Source organism: Arvicanthis niloticus, chromosome 15 (assembly GCF_011762505.2).
Source record: "Arvicanthis niloticus isolate mArvNil1 chromosome 15, mArvNil1.pat.X, whole genome shotgun sequence".
Lineage (NCBI taxonomy): Eukaryota > Metazoa > Chordata > Mammalia > Rodentia > Muridae > Arvicanthis > Arvicanthis niloticus.
The window spans coordinates 60,873,030-60,894,284 of record NC_047672.1 but is presented as its reverse complement, the minus strand read 5'-3'; the positions used below and the strand labels follow the sequence as shown (position 1 = coordinate 60,894,284).

Sequence of the window (21,255 nt, the reverse complement as noted above, 5' to 3'; positions counted from 1 at the left end):
GTTTTTCAATGTAGCATCTTGAGAAGATCCTACACAAAGATCAAAGCATGAAAGGGGTCTGTTATAGTAATGGATGAAAAACTTAGAATTCAATACGGGCCATGATGGTAAGTCCATACATCCTTTTTCCTAGCTACAGTTTCCATCCTTATCTTTATCCTCCTCTCAGTACTATGGACCCTCTGATCTATTCTTCAGAGGCACCACACCACTCTTAGCCTAGACATTTTTTATTTTCTGCTCACTTTCCCAGCATCCTTCACTAATCCACCTCAATATACAGGGCAAGGCTGTTGATCTCTTGCTCTTCTTCCTCTGCCTCTCCTCTGAAAAGATATTTTCTATCTTGTGCAAGAAATGATACAAGAAAGAAAGAAAGAAAGAAAGAAAGAAAGAAAGAAAGAGAAAAGAAGAGAAAAGAAAAGAGAAAAAAATTAATTTAGTTTCTACTATCAGAATAGGTTTTAAATTCTAGGAAAAAGTACAAGGAGGGAACTGGAATATACAATATCCATACATAAATCCATAAAGTTAATCTAAGGTGGGATAAGGAATAGTTTCAGCTTCCACTTCTAGAAGACACTGTCATTAGGAAGATTATTTTACCTTCAGTGCAAGGTCCTAACAGTGATAAAACCTGTAGTTTATACAGTAAATCTGTGTTAAATGAGTGAAGACATCAGCACATTTGGAGTCATAGCTCTTAGAAGGGAGTTCAGATCATGGCGTAGACTGGACTAAAAAAAAAGTATAACTGTAGTGAACAGAAAAAATGACTCACTAACACTATTCATTTCTTCATAATCATTTTTGATAAAAATTTAAGCCTTTTAACTGAAAAATTCAGGTGATCTTCTCAAGTTGTTAAATCAAATGTACTTGGTCTATGTTACAAGAAAAATCTTTTCTACATTTTTATGTATAGAGGAACATAGTAGCAGTAATATATTAATTAGTCAGCAAGTAAACCATTATTAAAAAATTAATAACAAAACACATAACTAATAAATATTGAAATTGTTCTTATAAACATAAAAATAAAGAATAGTTATAAGGATTATTTTTAATGTAGTAAGTTATTAATCCAGCTAATATAAAACTTATTTTCGATATTAAATCACAATACAGTTAAGAGTTTTAAAATAAGAAAATTCAGTTGATAAAATAATTTTCTTAAGGACTTGAAAAAAATCATACTTGATATTTTGAAATGAAACGGAGCTATCATTCATCAGTGTTTACCCTCGCTATGAGAAAAGCAATTTAAAGTTTCATATTGTTTATTTCTTGAATATTATGGTAAAATATTTGAGAGGCACTTCAGGGCTTTTATCTCTATTTTCTTAAAATCAATGTCTTGTATTTATTTTGTAAACTTTACCAGCAGGTGTCTGGAAACATAAATTATTGACCACAAGATGGAGAACTCTAATTCTCCATTAAGTCAGTTAATGCATTATGTAATAATCAAGGAATATTTTGGTGTCTGAACTGGGCAATAGACTGCCATATCTTCACTTGTCTGAAAAGATGGAGGTTTGCTTTTGGCTGGGGGTGAGTTCATCTTATTTGAAATGGGTGTATATTGCTAAACTTACTGAAATCTAGATGGGACTTGAGAGAACCCCTTCCTCATGTCACTAGGTTTGCTTACTCCTTGTATTCTAGAGGCCCGTCTAGCTCCTTGGGGTCTTCTATTCCTCTTGCTGCTAATGAAGTTCCGTCTTTCTCAATTCATATAACTTCCAAGGTTTTCTAAGATGTCCATATGTCACCAGACCACTATAGTCAACTAGGCTAGGATCTTTTGTGACTTCCCTGCCTGATCCATCAGCTAGGCTCTGCTCCTTTGTAACATGTAGGCTACTTCCCCCATGAGCTCCTTTCTCTGAGACACTGGGTAGGCATTTGTTTGCTATATAATATAAGCTTCCCAGGTCCTGTGGGATCTCATTACCAAATGTGGTCATAATGCTTCACTCCACTAGAATATTCCTGCTTCAAATGGGTTCACTTCTATCAATTTAATAAGCTTCCTGTTTACCTAGAATCTCACTTTTTAAGTCTTTCAGGTAGACTCTGACCCTCATGAACTGATAGGACTTCTAAGGATACATGCAGTTTAACTTCCCACTGCTGCTGGTTAACCAAACTTACTCAAAATAGGGTAATAAACTTGGAAAGCCACCCATGATGACATCAGAGGAGAGGCCTAGCAAACAGGAGGCTGACCCTTAAATAGTGTCTGTTCACTTACACAGTAGATCCTTGAGCTCTCAGTATAAATCCAATAAAAGAAAATATCTCAACCCTATTACAACTTATACCATTCTCCCTATAGCAGAAGAAAAGTGGTAACTTAATCAAAAATAAGGAATGATTGACAAATGACCACAAATGGTCAAACCCCAGCTCAGGAACAAAGTAACACAAAGAAGTAATGCAATAATTGTCAACCAAAATGATATTCCCATAGATTATCTGATAAAATAAAAACTTTGCATGATAAAAAAGTTTAATGAAATTTATAACTACAAAGTCAGCTCTATGGAGGATACCAGAATAAATACTTCTGACTGAAAAGAAGTAAAAACACACTCAAGAAGTCACATGGATAAGTAATTCCAGGACAAGTACACAGAAGAGGTATGGAAACCTAGTGCATTGGATACTACCTGCAGTCAAAATGATCCCAATGAAGTCTCCAAATAATTAGTGAGTCAGAGTCCCAGCTGGTCATGCCTTGACAAAATGAAATTTTTAGTACCTGAACTAAAAATTCATGGTTGCATGTCAAAGGGGTCCCATGTAAATCCTCAAATAAGCCAGGTGGTTGTGAATACAATAGGTTTCTGTCTACAAAATGACAGCAAGATTCCATTGTTGAAGACAACACCCACACAACTCATGAACATGGGAAGGTCAAGCTAGTTTCTACATAGAACCCTTACATTCTAGTGTCTTTGATAAGGAAAGGTACTTACTCTGCAGGCTAGCAAAACAATCACCAACTCAACCATGAAACTTTGATCTAAAATGCTTAAAAATATTCTAAGGCAATAGAACAGGCCACCAATGTCTGATTTGACTTAAGGACCACTGCATGTAACAGAACCTATGACCAACACAGCTTGGGTGACCAAGAACCAGAGGCTAGACAGCCCAGAGGCCTACATAAAAACCAATTACTATTAATCTTTAAAAAGTAGTGATAAAATGATTCTTAATACTATTCTTCTATACTTATAGATCAGTGCCTAATTCAGTCATTATCAGAGAAACTTTCTCCTGCAGCAGATAAGAACAAGTACAAAGACCCACAGCTAGATATTGCACATACATACACACACATACACACTTGATAGAGAGAGAAAGAGAGAGAGAGAGAAAGAGAGAGAGAGAGAGAGAGAGAGAGAGAGAGAGAGAGAGAGAGAGATATCTTGGAACACTCAACTCTAAATGACATTTCTCCATCAAATCCTTCACTCAGAGATCAGAGAACCCTGTGGAAAAGGAAAGAGTGTGAAAGCAAGAGGGGATAGAGGACATCAGAAAACAAGGCACTCTAAATCAACTGAACAAAGCTCAGATTAACTCAGAGACTGAAGTTGCAGCATGCACACGTCCTACAAGGGTTTTCATCTAGTTCTCTGTGTATAAATTATAGCTTTCCATTTTTGGGGACTCCTGAGTACGGGAACAAATGGGTCTCTGATTCTGTGCCTTCTCTTGGCACTCTTTACATTCGGTTGGTTTGCCTTGTCCAACTTCTGTGTGATGGATTTGATTTTGATTTATATTATTATTTGTTGGGTTTTGTTGTTATCCTTCAGAATCTCATTCTTTTTAAACAATAGACCCAAATGGAGTGGATTGAGATGAAAAGGGAGGTAAGAAAGAAGTACAGTGAAGGAGAAACTGTAGTCCAAGTCCAAATGTATTGTATAGGAAATGAATCTATTTTCAATAAAAGGGAAAAACAAAAACACTACCAACAAACAAACAAAACTGACAGGCAGACAAACAGAAACAAAGACCTATATTTATCAGGATTGTCATTCTGTTTTCTTAAACCATCCCAGAAATCAGCACCTCTTCTGTAGTTCCCTGGCTCCTTTAATTGGAGAACAGTATTTAAATAACATGATCTGAATACCGGATGTTATTGAGGTATGCATATAGGTATACAGTGCTCCCATCCCTTCTTGTTCAAGGGCTCCTTCAGATAAAAAATTCTACAGATGAATAGTATTTACATGCAATGTACCTATATTCTATCATATTTTATATTGACTATTCTTTACTTCTTATAATAAACGCAATGTAAATACTATATCGAAAGTTGCTCATATTAAGTATTTGTATATTTCTACGTAATAAATTTTGTTCATGTCAGATGCAAAAATAGAGAAAATTACCACAAAAATATACAAAAATGAGAGAGAATACCACACATTTTAAAATAATAACATTTTAATATTAATGAACTGAATTCCCCAGTAATATACATAGATTAGCAAATAGATTAGGAAACAGGACCCGTCCTTTTGCTCCTTCTAAAAAAGCACACTGCATCATCCATCAGTGACAGAGAACATGTTTAAAATAAATTGATAAAAAAGAGTATTTCAAGTAAATACAGTTAAGAAACAAGTAGGAATATTTATTGTTATATCTGACAAAATAGACTTTCAGTCACATGTAGTTAGAATTGAAAAAGATACTCACTTCATTTTCATTAATGAAATAACCCACCAAAAGGATACTGAACTTTTACATATTTACTTACCAACAGAAGTATTTAACTTTAAAGGCAAAACAATGAAAACAAAGTTCTGGACCTAAAACCACAGATTAATTGTGACACAGTGATTGTGGGTGTCTTTAATACCTATCTGCACTAGTAGATAGGTTATCTGCACAAACTCTAAACAGAGAAACATTATAGATAAACATCATAATTCAAATAAATCTAAAAGACACCCACACCTATACATTATAGATAAGCCCTGAAAGCCACAGTTTTCTTAGTTCATGAAAAATTTTCCCAAATCAAGCACATATGATACAAGAAAGTCTCAACAAATATAGAAAATTAAAATAACATCCTGTGTTCTATCAGACTGCCCAGAAAAAAGGCTAGGTATCAACTCAATAGAAACTGTAGAAACTGTAATACTCATTAAGGCTAAACATCATATTTCTGAATATTAGGTCAAGAAAGAAATCAAGAAAGAAATACAAATTTTCCTGTAATGAATGAAAAAGAGAGCACTACACGATTGAATTTATGTGACACAAAGTCAGTCTTAAGTTTAGTGTGTTTAGTGCCTAAAACACAAATTCAGGAATTTATAGTCTTGACCCTTTTCTAGCTCATGTTCTGTGTCATGATTGAACATGTGATCACTCACCCTCCTGCTTTGGGTACCATCTTCAATGCCTCCCAATGTTGTAGACATCCCCTCTGGAGTGGTGAGCCAAATAAACTTCCTTCCATTGGAAATTGTTTTAGAGATCTCAAATTAATAAATTAATTGTGCACATTAAGACATTTTAGAAACAATAAGCAACACCCCAAACTGTAGACAGAAAGAGATAATCAAATTCATGTTTGTAATGATCAAAGCAACAATAAACAAAATATAAAGAACCAATGAACTGAAGATTTACTTCTTTTAAAAAACTAAAAAGATTGCTACACTTTCAACCAAACTAACTGGAAAAAAGAGGGTGTGGCAAATCAATAAAATCAAAAGTGAAAGATAAAACAGTATATATTGAAGAAATTCAGAGAATAATTTAGACATGTTTTATTTCACTAAGCTGAAAATCTTAAATATACTAAAGTTAAATTTCTGGATGCTTATGGCTTATCAAATCAAGACAAAATAAATAATTTAAACTGATGCATGGCATCCAATGGCACTATGTAAACATTTTTTTAATTTAAAAACAAAGTGCAAGACCAGATAAATTCAGTACAGAATTGTACCAGTTCTTCAAAGCACCAATAATCTTTAAATTACTTCATAGCATAGAAAACAAAAAACTTTCATATTCTTTTCACAAAACCTATATTACCCCAATATCTAAAACAAATAAACACTAAAACAATAAATAGAATGAATTATAAGGCAGTTACCTTGACATAAATAGATGTGAATCTCTTAATAAAATGCTTGCAAACTGAATTTTGAAATTTTTCAAAATGATCACTTACCATAATTAAATTTGACTGATCCTATAGATTCAAAGATGATTCAGTATATGCATATCATTTAATGTAATCACCTTATAATAAGCATACTCAAGGATAAAATCCACATAATCATATCCTTATATGGACAAAAAGACATTGAAAAAATCAGTATCTATCTATGATAAAGTTTTGGCTAACCTAACAAAGAACCTATCTTAACACTATAGATGTAACATACAAGACCCCACAGCCAAGATAACACTAAATGCAGAAAAATTATTTGCACTCAAATCAGGAACAAGATAAAGATATCCACTCTCTCCTCTTCTCTGTAATAAAATTCTTTCAATATGGGTGTATTAAAACCAGAGAAAATAAAGGGAAGAAAAATAAGAAAAGAATAAAAAAGAATAAATCAAATCTTTCTTGTCTGTAAATGATATGATTCTATACATAAAAGTCTGTAAAGACTCTACAAGAAGAAGACTGTTAAAGCTGATAAGCACATTTAGCAAGTATCAGCATTTAAAATTAGTACACAAAAATTAGTAGCCTTATGTACCAAAAAGGAAACATTCTGATGAATAAGTCAGTGAAACAATACCACTCACAAATGCGCCTTAAAAAATTGTAAGTAAAAGACTTGTACAATGACAATGTTAGAAACTGAGGGTAGGACCAGAAGATGGAAGGACATCCTATGTACATGGATTGGTAGGAATATTTCTGGGAAGTGGCCATTCTACTTAAAGCAGTCTATAGATTCAATGCAGTACCACTATACTTCCAAAGCAATTCTTCAGAGAAATGAAAAACATTTCAAATTTAATATGAAAGCAAGAGAGATCAAGTAAATTCTCAACGATTAAACATTGCCAGAGGCTCCACCACCCTCAATTTTCTATTATACTATAGAGTAACAGAAGTAAACAGAAACATTTAAATGAAATAGAATTCAGAACCCAGATCTCTGTCCATATTTCTATCCCTACCTGATTAGTGACATGTAGTTCTAAAATACACTTTAGACAAATGTCAGAATCATCAACCAATATTGCTAGTCAAACTGAATAGCCACACATAAAATGATGAAACTGTATGCTTATCTTGCACCTCCTTAAAACTCGACTTCAAATAAATTAATGATCTAAACATAGGGACTGATACCCTAAATCTTATATAAAAGATAATATGAAGTACACTTGAATTTATAGGCAGGTAAAGGCCTTTCTGAATGGGATCAATTGAGTATATAGTCTTTGGTGATCAAAACTTAGATATACCTGAAATATTTATGTTCACTTTGATTACAAACTTCCTTTATTCATGTAACATAAGTTATTAAATGTTTTAGCAATGACACTGTTGAGATGAGGAATGTTAATGCTTCTAAGTAACTACTATAAAAATGAATTTCCTTTGAATAAATTCATTATAGTCTGATTACTATAATGAGTGCATAATTGAGCTGTGTATTTGTGGTTTTTTTCTTTTATCAAATATAGATTTTATTTTCATACAATATATTCTGATTTTATGAATCTTTAAAATTTACAGTGAGCTAAGCAAATGAGCAATGTTATCATTTAGGTATGTCTGTCACTTTTTCTAATAGTTGATTGTGATTGCGAATTATTTTCATTTGTCTAATGGATTAGTTTTCTATCAGTATTTCTTATATCAGGACATGATATAGACTGATAAATGATATAAGGTAGGCAATGTGATGGAGACACATTTTACCACTGTTGGGTTATCCAGTCAAGTGCAATGACTGGCCGTCTAGTAAGAATTGACTTGGAGACATCTAGTAATGTACAATGAATATTAACTGATGAAAATTATTTGTATACGTACACATTATAATTCATAATCATCTCAGGTCTGCTGCAATTTGAGCAGGATTCCCAGGAAGAGCCCATTGCTATTCCATAGACTATCAACAAGTCTTGCTTGTAACCCTGGAAGCAGAGAATCAGGGACCACCGAGTCTTACTCAGCATCTAGCCCTTGATGCTTACTGTCAGCTGGTCCCTTGCTGAGGATGTCATCTGGAAACTACTTTAACTATTCCCAGCATAGTGCCTGGATTCTAAGAGCTCAGGTTCAAATGAACAAAGCAAGGCACTTGGCATTTTGATTTAGCCTTGGAGACACGCAGCATCATTTCTGTCATACTATGTTGGTTAAAGCACACACAAAAGGCTGTGCAATTTGAAGCACAAAGCCTGCCACATAAAAAGAAATAGAAGGAATCTGAAGGTCACACTATAAGAGGAGCATTTTGAATTAGACTCATTAGAGTAGGCTTTTTTTTTTTTTTAAAAAAAATAATACTATTTAGCATCATTTTAAGTATGCACTGATGTTTAATTTTACTCATAAGCTTCACTTCTGGACATTAGCTTACTTTAGAAAATCCTTTTTGCAATTACATTCACCATGCCAATAAGATGCTATCTGACACAGCACACACACACACACACACACACACACACACACACACACACACACACACACACGCTGTTCATTTCTTATAATATTGCTAACATATAATCACTTAAGAATAAGTTTTTTTTTTTTAAGTGGGCAGGAACAGTGCCTTATGTGAACACTGCAGCATGTCTATGCCTGCTGAATGTCTGTCATAAAGTGGAGTGCTCGAATACTCACTGTTGCTTGATAGTGTTTTCCAGTTGTTTCACAAAACTCTTGTGTTGTTCAGCTTTATAATAGGTTCAGTATTACTTATTAAATGGGCCAGAATAAGGGGACTTCATTTTCTTTGGTGCAGGAATTGCGCATTAATAGTTCACTCACTTATGTTCTGAAAGATATACCTCTTCTTACTATATACTATTTACATTGTAACACATCTGACTATATATTATACTATATTATTTTACAAAACATGCTTGACTGTAACTTTAGGTTGCAAGTTTCTTAAGGGTTTAACTGTTAGGAATGATCTATCCCTAAACACCTTTCTTTTCCATATGACAAAGATTGCTTGTTAATAGTTCAGAGAAGGCATGAGAACCTAAATTCTTAAATGGTATTAAACTCTCTTTCATCTATGTTTTAAAGTATCCCATGAAAATGATGGAACTTACAAATTTATTAAACTCATTTACTTTAAAAAAAATGAATTGAGCTTCATAGCACGACAAGAAGATGTATTCCTATGTTTAGCTTTAATATTAGCATTCTATGTGTGTGCTTATTTTAATGTTCTGTTCTTTTTCTTTTTAAGAGTAAGTTTAGGTATTTCCTTTGTTTCTAAAGTAGTACAAAAACTTGATGAGACAGACCCAAATCATCTTGCCCCATCCTAGAAACGGGAAGGAGCCGGCCACACAATATCAGAATCTGGGGTAAAGTGTATGGGTCTGTTATACATGCTTAAGAAAGATGCTGGATCCATGAATTCTTCAGCTTTGCATAAGTACTTGATAGTTTGTTCTGGGAGGATGAGTTCAGGGGCAAGTTGGTGTAAGTTGTCGCCTGGTCCTTTTGCGCCTACTTTCACTGTCTTGTAAAGGTGGAGTGCCAGTTTGTGAGTCATAGTGAGGAAATCTGTGGTGACTTCCACTGCAGACTGCGACTGTGTGTCATCATCTAGGTACAAAATGGGGACTCTGATGACAGAGACATGCCACTGCATGAACAGCCTCGTGGGGATGTTATGGGAAGCAACGACAATTTTCACGTTTTTGATCATGAATTCTGTTTCACCCTTTTCGTGGGAAACATAATCTAGAAGAATCCGGAACAATGTGCCATTGGAACTCTCAAGAATGTGCAGAAAAGTACTCGGGTATAGGAGCAAGAGTCCTGTCACCAGTTCACCTAAATGATGTTTTAGAATTGACTGAAACAGTTGCTCATAGTATTCGGAAATTTCCTTCTTCTCTGTGTTGGCTTGTAAGTGGCCCACTAGAAACAACCTATGAAGGAGGAATTTCTTTAGCTGTAGCCTGTGCTTCTCTTCCTGAAGGTGTAAGTAATTGGTACGAGGAACCTTGGGCATAAGAAGCGGATCCACTTGAAATGGCTTTTTGCTGTTCCTCCGATTATGGACCATGAAAGACATGATGAATCTTATTTCTTTTTCTAGATGATTACAGGTCTCACTGGTGATGAACTCTTATTTTCATTTCTTATGACAAAAAAGCAAACAAAAAACAAAAATAAACAACAACAACAACAAAAACCTAAGGAGTTAACTGTTGGTCAGATATTAGTGAATAACAATATCCCCACTCTGTGCTGTGAAAAATGTCTTAGAAATGGAAGTAGATATTAATCAAATACACCCATTGCTTCTGAGTTCACAAGAAAATAACTATCATTCTTCAGTGAAAGCCCTCTCTCAGTAACCGCAATTACAGATTGTACTAGAGGCTTTTTAATGTTGTTTTTTAAGTCAAGTGGTTGATCCAATACTTAACATAGATTTAACTGGCCTGTAAAGATAAAACTAAATCAGGTGTATTAAAGGCTATTATTGGTTTATTTAACATTTATTCCCAACACTAAAATTTAATGGTTTTGCTTTAATAATAACAGTAGACTCTTTTGGGGGGGTTAATTGATTGGTTTATCCTTTTATCAACACATTTCTTCTTTTTTGCTGTCTTATTAAGGTTTCAGTCAAGCAGACTGCTGCTTTGACTTAATCTACTGTTCCAGCTCCACTCCCAGAGCACCTTAACTTTCTTCACATGTCAGGTATACGTACCTGTCTTTGAGGTATAAGGTCCTCTTGGCTTGACTTCTGCCATGCTTCCAACTGTCAGTGCCTTGTTCCCTCAACTGTCTTATCCAGGGTTCTATTACCATAGGTCATGAAAGGGGTTAGAATATCCCTGGCATCAAAGAGCCACAGTGGATCTTGTCTTAGGTCTAATTTCATGAGATTATCCCAACAAAAACTTCAAGAGTACTGTGATTTGTGGGGGAAACGGGGACTTTTTTTTTTTTTTTCTTCTTTAGAATGCCTTTTGGTCTTTTGGATTTCATTTTCCATTTGTTTCTGTCACACACCTTTGTCAGACAAGTAGCAAATCTGGGCACTTTCTTATACATTTCAGTAAATCAAAGCTATGGTGGTAAATCTTGTTCCTATAGTTCACTTAAACACTAGTTACAAACTTTAGAAAACCTATCCGAATCTCTGTAATAATGCATCTGTTATAAAAAATGTTTTATGTTACCATTTAGGCTACTTATTGTGAATTTAAGTTAATCTTTAGAATTTAAAATAAAACCACCTTTTAATCCTATATTCACATGAGCTCTAAACAATAATTTGAATGTGACAGAGTTAGAAAAAACTATTTAATAAAAAAAATGAACCTCAGAGAACATTTGTCTCCTGAGATTTTCATTATTCAAACTAATGATCTGATTTTAATGATTTGCAGTGACAAATTATTCCAGAAAGTGGAGGCTGAGAGGTGATTTAATAAATTTTTAATTGTGTGATATATAACAACTGACCATAATTCCTCAGTCACTGTAATTCAACTCCTAGCTCACTGAAGCCCCTCCAAGGTGCTTAATTAGGCAGTGTCTTGTCTAGGGCTGATGCTGTCTCTGTTCTCCTTTATACTTTCTCCTATAGCCCTCTTTCCTCCATCATTTCTTGAATCTGTCTCTCCCTGGTTTTTCCAAATCTCTATCTGTGACCTAGTGGAATTCTTTTGGCATCCAGCTCTGGACAGTGCGGAAGCTCTGTTGTCAGAGAGACCTCATATTCTGCTTCCTTCCTTGCACTAGTTGACTCAGTGGCCTTTGGATTCACGTTTATGATCCATGCAGTATGCAGATTCCTCTGAGCTCATCTATAGACTAGGAATCTTTCTCAAAAGCTTCAAGGTGACACAACTAGTTGACTGGCACTGGTAAAGACAAACTGAGTCCATTCAAATATCTACTTTTGACAGAATACTCTTAATTAATTTCTCAGGTCACTTACTTATAACTTCTTTCCAGAGATGTTAAATCTACACTCTGAAATTTAGATAACAAGATTGTAAAAATTATTTTGAGGTCTTTTCCTTTGCAAAGACTCTCTAGAGGTAAATGGCCAGACCCCTGAAAACATACATAGAACTTAACATTATGCAGACTGAACGGGTTATATTTAAGAGTATATGTATATACGTATATGCATTTGGTAACAATTAGTGGGGGAAAAAGGACATGAATTTGAAGGAACTCGGGGAGGGGGTATATAAATGAACTTGGGAAGGAAAGGTAAGGAAGAAATATAATTATATTATTACCTTTAAAAAATTAACTTTAAAGAGTTAAAAATTCCTTAATATCTGGATTAACTTCTTATCTCTTAATGTCTATATTAAAACCATTTTCTTGCCTTTTTAAATTTCTTAAACATTAATCTCAAATTATATTTTTTACCTTTAAAAATTCTTATTTAGCAGGGTGTGATGGTATACACCTTTAGTTCCAGTACTTGGGAGGCAGAGGTAGGCAGTTCTCTGAGTTCAAGGGCAGCCAGGTCTACAGAGTAAATTTCGGGACAGCAAGGGCTACACAGAGAAATCCTTTCTCAAAACCAAACAAGCAATTCTGTATTTCAAAATGCATTTGAAATTCTTGATTTTCACCACTTCCTTCCTACTACTCTAGATTTCTTCATCCTAGATATTAATCACACAGTATAAAATGTAAGCCTGTAGAGTAATTTATACAGTTATGTTTATATTTTATAATAGTTTTACAGAGTCCCTGCTGCTATTTGAATACTAACAGGGGAAGATCTACATTCAATGGCTGAAGAAGTAGCTATGGCATTCTTACCAGCCTCCAGCTGTGAATGAGACCAGAGAAGACATGGGGACAGGTTATAAAACAGTCTGCTATCTATTACTGGTGCTGATTATCATCAGGAACTTTCAGTAGGTTCACATCGTTGCTCTCAAGCTTTCCTTTCTGAATGCACAAATCCAAAATGAAAAAAGGAAAAAAAAACACAAACAAAAAACTAGAAAACAAACAAAAAACAAAAAGCAAAAAATGACCAGATGGATCAAAAAATGTCAAATGGACTCATTTACCCATTTTTTTTTGTTTGAAGCATAATTTATTTCTAAAGTTAGCCAAGGACCAGCCTTCAAAGGTTAACCATAGGATTATTTTCTCACTTCGCACTGTTTTCATTCATGCATGCTTTCCTGATTATAGTATGTCCCTAAAAGAACAAACAAGAAAGTGTAATCTGCTTACAGACTTTGAGTGAGATTCTAACTCCCTTACGTGCTGTCACTGTCTTGTTGCGCTCCACAAATCTGATGGTAAAATAGGGTAGTTTTCAGTACTTGTCTTCTTTCTTGTTTCTGCTTTCCACCTATGAAGCCTGTTTCCTTCATTGCTTTGGGCAAGGTGCTTTGGTAAGATTTCTGTTTTAAGGTCAGGCCAGGCAGTCCTCTGCTGTGTATGTGTCCAGAGACTCAGATCAGTCCTTGTATGCTGCCTGGTTAGTTGTTCAGTGTCTGAGAGATCTCCGACCCAGGTTAGTTGAGACTGTTGGTCTTCCTATGGGGTTGCCCTCCTCCTTAGCTTCTTCTAGCCTTTCCCTATTCAACCACAGTGGTCCCCGGCTTCTGTCCATTTGTTGGGTGTAAGTATCTGCTTCTGTCTCAGTCACCTGCTTGTTGGGTCTCTTGGAGGGAAGCCATGCTAGGCTCCTGTCTTTAAGCACACATCAGTAATAGTGTCAGGCCTTAGAGTCTCCCATTCTAATGGGTCCCAATGTGGGCCTGTCACTGTACTGTCTTTCCCTCAGTCTCCTCTCCATTCTTGCCCCTGCTGTTTTTTTAGACAGAGACAATTCTGAGTCAGAGTTTTTGACTGTGGGATGGCAACACCATCCTTCTGCTTGATGCCCTGTTTTTCTACTGGTGGTAGACTCTACAAGTTCCCTCTCCCCACTGTTGGGAATTTCATCTAGGGTTCTTCCCTTTGAGTCTTGGAATTCTTCACCTCCTGGGTCTCTGGTACATTCTAAAGGGTCCTTCTATTACCCACCTCCTGAAGTTGTATATTTTTCTTCATTCTGCTGGCTCTCAGGGATTCACACTTGCCCCTCCACCCCCAATACCTCCACCCCAAGTTCAAGTGGTATTTGTCTTATTGCCTTGTTTTTTGTCAATCACAATAAGATGTCAGTAAAGAAAGAGAAAATGCACCTAACCCTTGAGAGACTTGAGGCACTAGGGAATTGGGAGGTCTGGCAGAGTGTGAGGGTTTGTGGGGGTGTTGGGGACATCCTCTTGGAGATGGGAAGGAAGAACAGGATGAGGAAACTGTCAGAGGGCAGAACGGGAGGAGGATAATGACTGGACTATAAAAAAGATTAAAAATAATAAGAATTAAAAAAAAATTCTGTTTCGATCAGCATTGCAACCTGGCTGCTCTTGCGTCTCTGGTCAGTATGTTTGTATATGCCTTTCTTAATCATGTTCTCATGAAAAAGAGTTCAAAGGTGGTCTTCTTCCTCCAAATATGTGAATTTTGTTACCTTTTACTTTCACATAAAGTTTTCTTTCTAATATAAAGCTATTAGAAAAACGGTATTTTATCATTATAAATACATAGATGATATACTCTTTCAACCAAAGCAGTCATTTTCCAAAACATACTAATCTCTTAACAAAGCCTAATTGATGTCAGATTTAAAAACATGAATTATCATTCTTTTTATCTTAGAAATTATTTGATTGTGTCAGATTTGTGTGGTTCAAAACAATAATTTTACTAACCCAGATATTTTGTTATATGGATTTATTCTATTTTACCATCAGATTTGTGGAACCCAACAAGACAGTGACAGCACGTAAGGGAGTTAGAATCTCACTCAAAGTCTGTAAGCAGATTATACTTTCTTGTTTGTTCTTTTAGGGACATACTATAATCAGGAAAGCATGCATGAATGAAAACAGTGTGAAGTGAGAAAATAATCCTATGGTTAACCTTTGAAGGCTGGTCCTTGGCTAACTTTAGAAATAAATTATGCTTCAAACAAAAAAAAAATGGGTAAATGGGTCCATTTGACGTTTTTTGACCCCTCTGCCCATTTTTTGTTCTTTTATGATTTATTTCTCAGAAGTTAGTTAAGTTGCTCCCCTGAATTTTAGTCTTATTACTACATGACTATTTAGAAAGCTTAAGTGGTATTTGTCTTATTGTCTTGTTTTTGTCAGTCATAATAAGATGTCAGTAAGAAAGAGACAGCATGCCATTTGAACAATTGATGATCAACAGGAATGTATTATTACAGTTGCAAACTTTTGTTTTAGTAGAGAGTGATTTATCTGACGTCCCAAATGCTACAATCCTTGTGATCCATCTGGTAAGGACCATTTGTTTACCTGCAGATGGTCACTCCAACAGCAATCTTCTCACTATCAACCCAGTTTAAGAGGCATTTACATTATTTTACTCAGAGTAATCTAGTTAGAGTGGCTGTCCAAGTTCAAGCTCTAAGCACTTATCTGTAAATAGGAACTTGTGATGTTAATTTTTCAATTGTCCTACTTACATATCTTATTATTTCATACTAGGTTATTTTCTCATAACATACTCATAACACATGTCAAATGGTACACCTTGTGATTTCTCACAGATTTCCTACTTTTTGTTGTCCAAGATCAAATGTTCTTTAATAAACTCACAATGCCCTTGTCTCTATAGGGCATACAGACCACATAGAGAGGATTAAATGTCAGTAATGTACTGCAGTAGGTACTTTACATGTCTATCTTACATAGGTGCTCCTTCTTTTCTCAATTTTTAGAGGAAGATGCTAAATTGGGGATAGTTTAGTAATTTACAAATCATTCAAGTCTACATTCATCAAATTCCTTGCCATGTTTGCATTGGAAAAATATTATACTCTCACCCACCCTAGTAATTCTCTTTATAGGGACATGGATCAGTTTCACACAGAAGCCAGTACATACCATTATAGCAAACTCTTGCAGTGGCATGACAGCCTCTGTAATTCTTTACTACCAGGTTTAGTACATCTTTTAATTAACCCCAACTGAGTCCTTAACACATTGCCAGCTTGAATCAACACAGTACTTGTATCTGATCTGTGAGTGCTTGCTTAATAACTACTTAAGAAGCCAGAGGTCACACAGTACCTGAATAATAGAGAGAGAGGGAAAATAGCAACATAATAATTGAAAAAATTATCCTACTTTCATTTTCTAGTCATTTCTCTTGTATTTATTGACAGCAAGAAAGGTATGCAAGTTGGAAACACAAAAACTTGATTTTAGGGACATAGAGTATAGTAGTGGTGATGGCATGATCATGAGCCTCAGATGTTTGTGGAAAAGGTCAGGAATGAAGAAGATGTTGTTCAGTACTTTAGAAACATTGAAACAGAAAGGATATTTGGGTTTTTCTTCCTGACAGAGTTCATATATTAGCATCATCTTATGCAGAACAGGGTTGTCTCAGTTACTGATCTATTGCTGCAAAGAGACAGCATGATTTAGGCAACTTACAAAAAGGGGGATGTGAATCCATGACAATTATGGCAGGAAGCATGGCATAAAGCACACTAATATGGTGCTGGAACAGTAGCTTAGAGTTTACATCTAATCCACAAGCAGAAAGAGGGAAACACTGGTCCTGGCATGGGGTTTTTAAACCCCAAAGCTCATCCCAAGTCACACACTCCTTCAAGAAGCCCACATCTTCTAATCCTTCCTAAACAGTCTATCAACTAGGAACTAGCCAAATATATGAGTTTCTGGGAACCGTTCACATGTAAACAACCTCAATGGTTATGGAATGACTTTGAGGATGCCTCCTGCTTTGTGAATGAGTATCTAGACTTGATTCCACAGAGAATCTATAGCCCCTTTAACCTTTCAGTTGTACATCAGACTAGAGAGAAAAAGGACAATTTCCTTTAACTTTATCATGTGATTCAACACAACTTACCCACCCGGCTAACAGAACACATAGTCTAGGTATGTCGCTAACACTTGGTAAAGCCAAAATCATAGTCTTAGAAGAGGAAATGTACAGTTTCATGAAACACAGCAGAATAGAAGTTTTTACCAAATTATTTAATTTTTAAAAAAAATGACTGTCTGCTTTCTTTTTATATCTTTCTTTCTATTTTTCTTCCCAAAATAGTATGGAATAGCCTTTGGAAGATATTTGTCACAGAGACACATGTTAAATTCAAATACTGAATAAGTCTACTGTTTGTTTAACGTGATGCCAAACATTGGCCATAGTCTTGTGAACCCGTTCTTATATTTGCTTATGAAAATCTTAAGGCAGTTAGTGGATCTGAAAGTCCTTGACTAGTTGACATAAAAGTGAAGTATCATGGTAAAAGATATAAACAATGAACATTGGAAAGAACAGAATCCTGGAACCTGCCTGGAAGAATAAAGATTTCAGTAAGTGTTAATAATGTAACATGGTTAAGGTTGACAAGATTAGAGAAGCCAGGGGAAGATATTAAGCTTGGAGTGTAAATACATGTTGTTGAGAGGTATGAAATGAGGTTCTTCTTGTTCTTTTTGTTCTTCTTCTTGTTGTTGTTTTCATTCTCATTCTCCCCCTTCTTCCTCTTCTTCTTGTTCTTTTCATTTCTCCTCCACCTCTTCCTCCTCCTCCTCTTCCACCTCCTCATTCAAAAAAGGCAATAGTCTGTTATGGAAGATACAATATCTATAGCCCATAGAAACTCCAGGTTTGGTAATAGTAAAGGTCAGAATTCCAGTCAATAACACTAAAATGTATGACTTACTGTGCTCAAAGTGTCAAAGTGAAGCCCACACCATAGTTTAGATCCAGAATACTTTCTTAATTTTCGTATAGTCTATGTTTTGCACTATTTTGTAAATGGTGAAAGGCTGGAGATCATTGGCTGTTTAAAGTACTCTTAGAGACTGCTTACCTCCTACCTCATTCTTGAATGCTGGCTGGCTGCCCTGCAGTAAGTGTCTTACTCCTCTGCACAGGAAACAATAATTTCCTGTGATGCTCTGCACAGGAAACAATAATACCAGATGATCATAGGCAGAAACCTTCAAACTACGGGGCAAATGAACTTTATATTTTTGTGTATTTTCTTACTCTAATAGTTCCTATTAGAGTAAATAGCACAGCCTGTTTATTTGCATCTACCAATATTTAGGCTTAAATTACTTTAAGAGGGAAAAGGCTAACTACCAGAATTGTAAACCTTTCATGACTTTTAATAATGTGATGGAAGATGTTTTTAAAACTTAGTTCCTTACTCAGTTCTAAATTGGAGATATTCATCAAATCCCTTCCCTCAGAGAAAACTGCAGAAGAAAAGGCAGAAAACATGAAAGAGCCAGAAGAGATGGAGGACATCAAGGAAACAAGGCTTTTTAGATACAATAGGATTGACATACATATAAACTCACACAGATTGGTAGCATACACAGAGCCTGCATAGGTCTAAACCAGACTGTGTCCCAGTGCTAAGGAGAAGTGGATAAAGCTCTCATATCTAATCTTGAAACAATCTCTAATTGATAACTTCCCACAAAAGAGAAATTAATTTTCTCTAATAGAGTCTCACTGGGTTTAAAAACCACACCACACTTAAGGATAGGGCACATTCCCAGCAATAGATGACTAATACAAAAAGAACTCAATGGTATTTTTGGAGCTTTTTGGTTTCATAATGCATTATCTGGGGTGTTTTGCATTGTTTTTGTGTTTTATGGGTCTTTTGCTTGACTGTTGAGGCTTCTGATTTTGTGTTAAAGTCTCTTCTTTACTTGATTATAAATGTAGCCAGGAAGTAGTGAGTTGTTGGCCTGGGGTATAGACTGAGTGCAAGTGAGGACAGGGAGATAAGAGGGAGGTACATCAGAAGGCATTTGTAGAGACTCAAATGCCATGCCCAGAGTTTAGATTTTATTCTCTCATTTAAAATTTAAATTTTCTTTTGTAGGTAGTTATCAATTGGAGACAGTTTTTGGATTAGACATGAGAACTTTATCCACTGCCCTCATAGCTCTGGAACCTGATAGTAGATATAGTCTCTAACTACATCTACTTTCAGAAGTTTTTTTTTTCCTTCTGAAAACAAAAGAAACTGGAGGTGGAAAATAGGAGAAGCACTCAGAACCCTTTAAAGGATTTGTAGTTGGCAACTGAACGTTTAATCTGTTAGTTGAAGAATAAGTTGTTATAACTTTTTTAGAAAATTGTTTTGCAATTTGAATTATGAGTTAATTTTTCCCCTGCTTTTTAGGAAAGTAGTGCCTCTCTTAGGCACTGATAGTAAAGAAGAAAAACATTAATAATGAATGTAATGGAAAGACAAGTTGTGGTAGCAACTATGAGAATCTTGAGAAAATGAAGACACGTGTTGTTTACATAGTAGCATTATTATCCTTACATTAATACTGAAAAAATGTTTTTAAAAATTCTTCCTCAAATAATAAGGCAGAGAGCTATTGAGAAAAAGTCTTAGTGTGAACTTCTGTCCTTCACCTGTATAGTCATACATAATCACACACATATGCACACACTGGATGTTCATCGCACACACTGATACAGTGAAAGATTGCAGATGTGTTGCTTCATTTGAGATTCTGATATTATATAGCTTGGAAAACATTTAATAGAATTTACAAAATGGTGCATCATGAATTCAGTTGAATTAGGAGGAAGAAGACTTAAGAAGATTGACTCCTCTAGGAGGCAAGAAAGGGAGAAACTGTTGATCGACAGAGGTTACCAAAACACAGTTCAGATATCTCAGATAATTTTTTTATACCCCCAAGGAGAAAATTGTGTTTGTAAAGATTTTGCCCCAGTTGGACATTTAGAGTTTGAGACAAAGCAATGTTAAAGAGTGAGGAAGGTAGGTAGTTACTATCAACCCATACAGATGTGAGCAGTTAAAGACTGAGGAGAGTAGGTAGCCATTATCAAGGCACATAGGTGTGACCATCTGAAGATATAGGCTGAGGATGTAGAGATGGCACTGTGGGTTAGAATGCCCACTGCTGGTAGAATATTGTTGTAAAAATACAGATGTGAGAGTAGGGGATTGTTTTACAGGACAAAAGTTCTTGCTGTATAAACATGAGAAGTTGAGATTGACTCCCCAGAACCATGTTAAAAATAACAAACAAAAATGCACAGGTACATGTGTGCCCACATCTGTGTGCATGTAACACACACAAATATACCACAAGCATAAAACAAAACAACAATAAAAACAAAAAGAAAACCCCTCCAAAGCAGGTAAAGCATAAAGAATAAAATAAGATTTAGGGAGAAAAGTGGTTTGTGTAAGTTATATTAGAGTTGCCATAGATGAATCTAAATATAAATGCACATGGGCATTCTGGACCTGTGATGCATACTTAACATTTGTGAGCACTGAGGAGAAGAGCTGAGTACGTATAAAGTGGGTGGCCATGGCATCCACTTGTATGAAGGTGGTTAAAATATTTTTGGAACATGTACATTTAGGAAACAGAGAAAGAGACAACAACATATCAGAAATAGATAGAAATGAAAGTAGTTTCTGAAGGTTAATACAGAAGGAAATTTCAAAGTGTATTACAGCTACAATTCTAAAGAAAGGAGTAAAGTAGTTAATGCTTGGTGCTACCATTATAAGTCATTAATTTCATGTTTTCTAGGATATTTAAAATGAGTAGGTTTTTTTCTTTTGTGTTTTTTTGACTCAGAGGAGTCAGAACAGTTAAGTGAACTTCAGTAGAGTGAGTGAGTAGAGCAGGGGTTTCTCACAAGCATTTGTCAGAAGCATGCAAGTATTTGGATAACAAATTGTAAAGGAGGACCATTGCAAGGTAAGTATGTACTGGAGACCCAAGGTTCCTCTGCACTGAAAATAAGCATTCTAGTCCCTCCCAAACTGGTACTGTGTTTTTCGGGAAAGGTGGAATTTAAAAACAGAATAAAACATTATATGCCTGAAAAAATATCTTAAGACTACAGGATGTATTTCCATCTTCTAGAGTATAAATAATATC

General features: G+C 35.3%; 2 protein-coding genes across 2 annotated transcripts in view; one reads left to right on the top strand and one right to left on the bottom strand.

Annotated features, from left to right (window-relative positions):
- Window positions 1–21,255, top strand: part of Znf804b (zinc finger protein 804B) — a 486,333-nt gene that overhangs the window by 23,428 nt on the left and 441,650 nt on the right. The gene's annotated exons all lie outside the window — the stretch shown is intronic.
- Tex47 (testis expressed 47) lies at window positions 4,639–11,024 on the bottom strand. The gene is made up of 2 exons (XM_076913203.1): window positions 10,944–11,024; window positions 4,639–10,361 (listed from the first exon to the last, which is right to left on the bottom strand). Exon 2 carries the CDS (start codon window positions 10,293–10,295, stop codon window positions 9,534–9,536), a length of 762 nt encoding a protein of 253 aa, XP_076769318.1. The 5' UTR covers window positions 10,296–10,361; window positions 10,944–11,024; the 3' UTR covers window positions 4,639–9,533.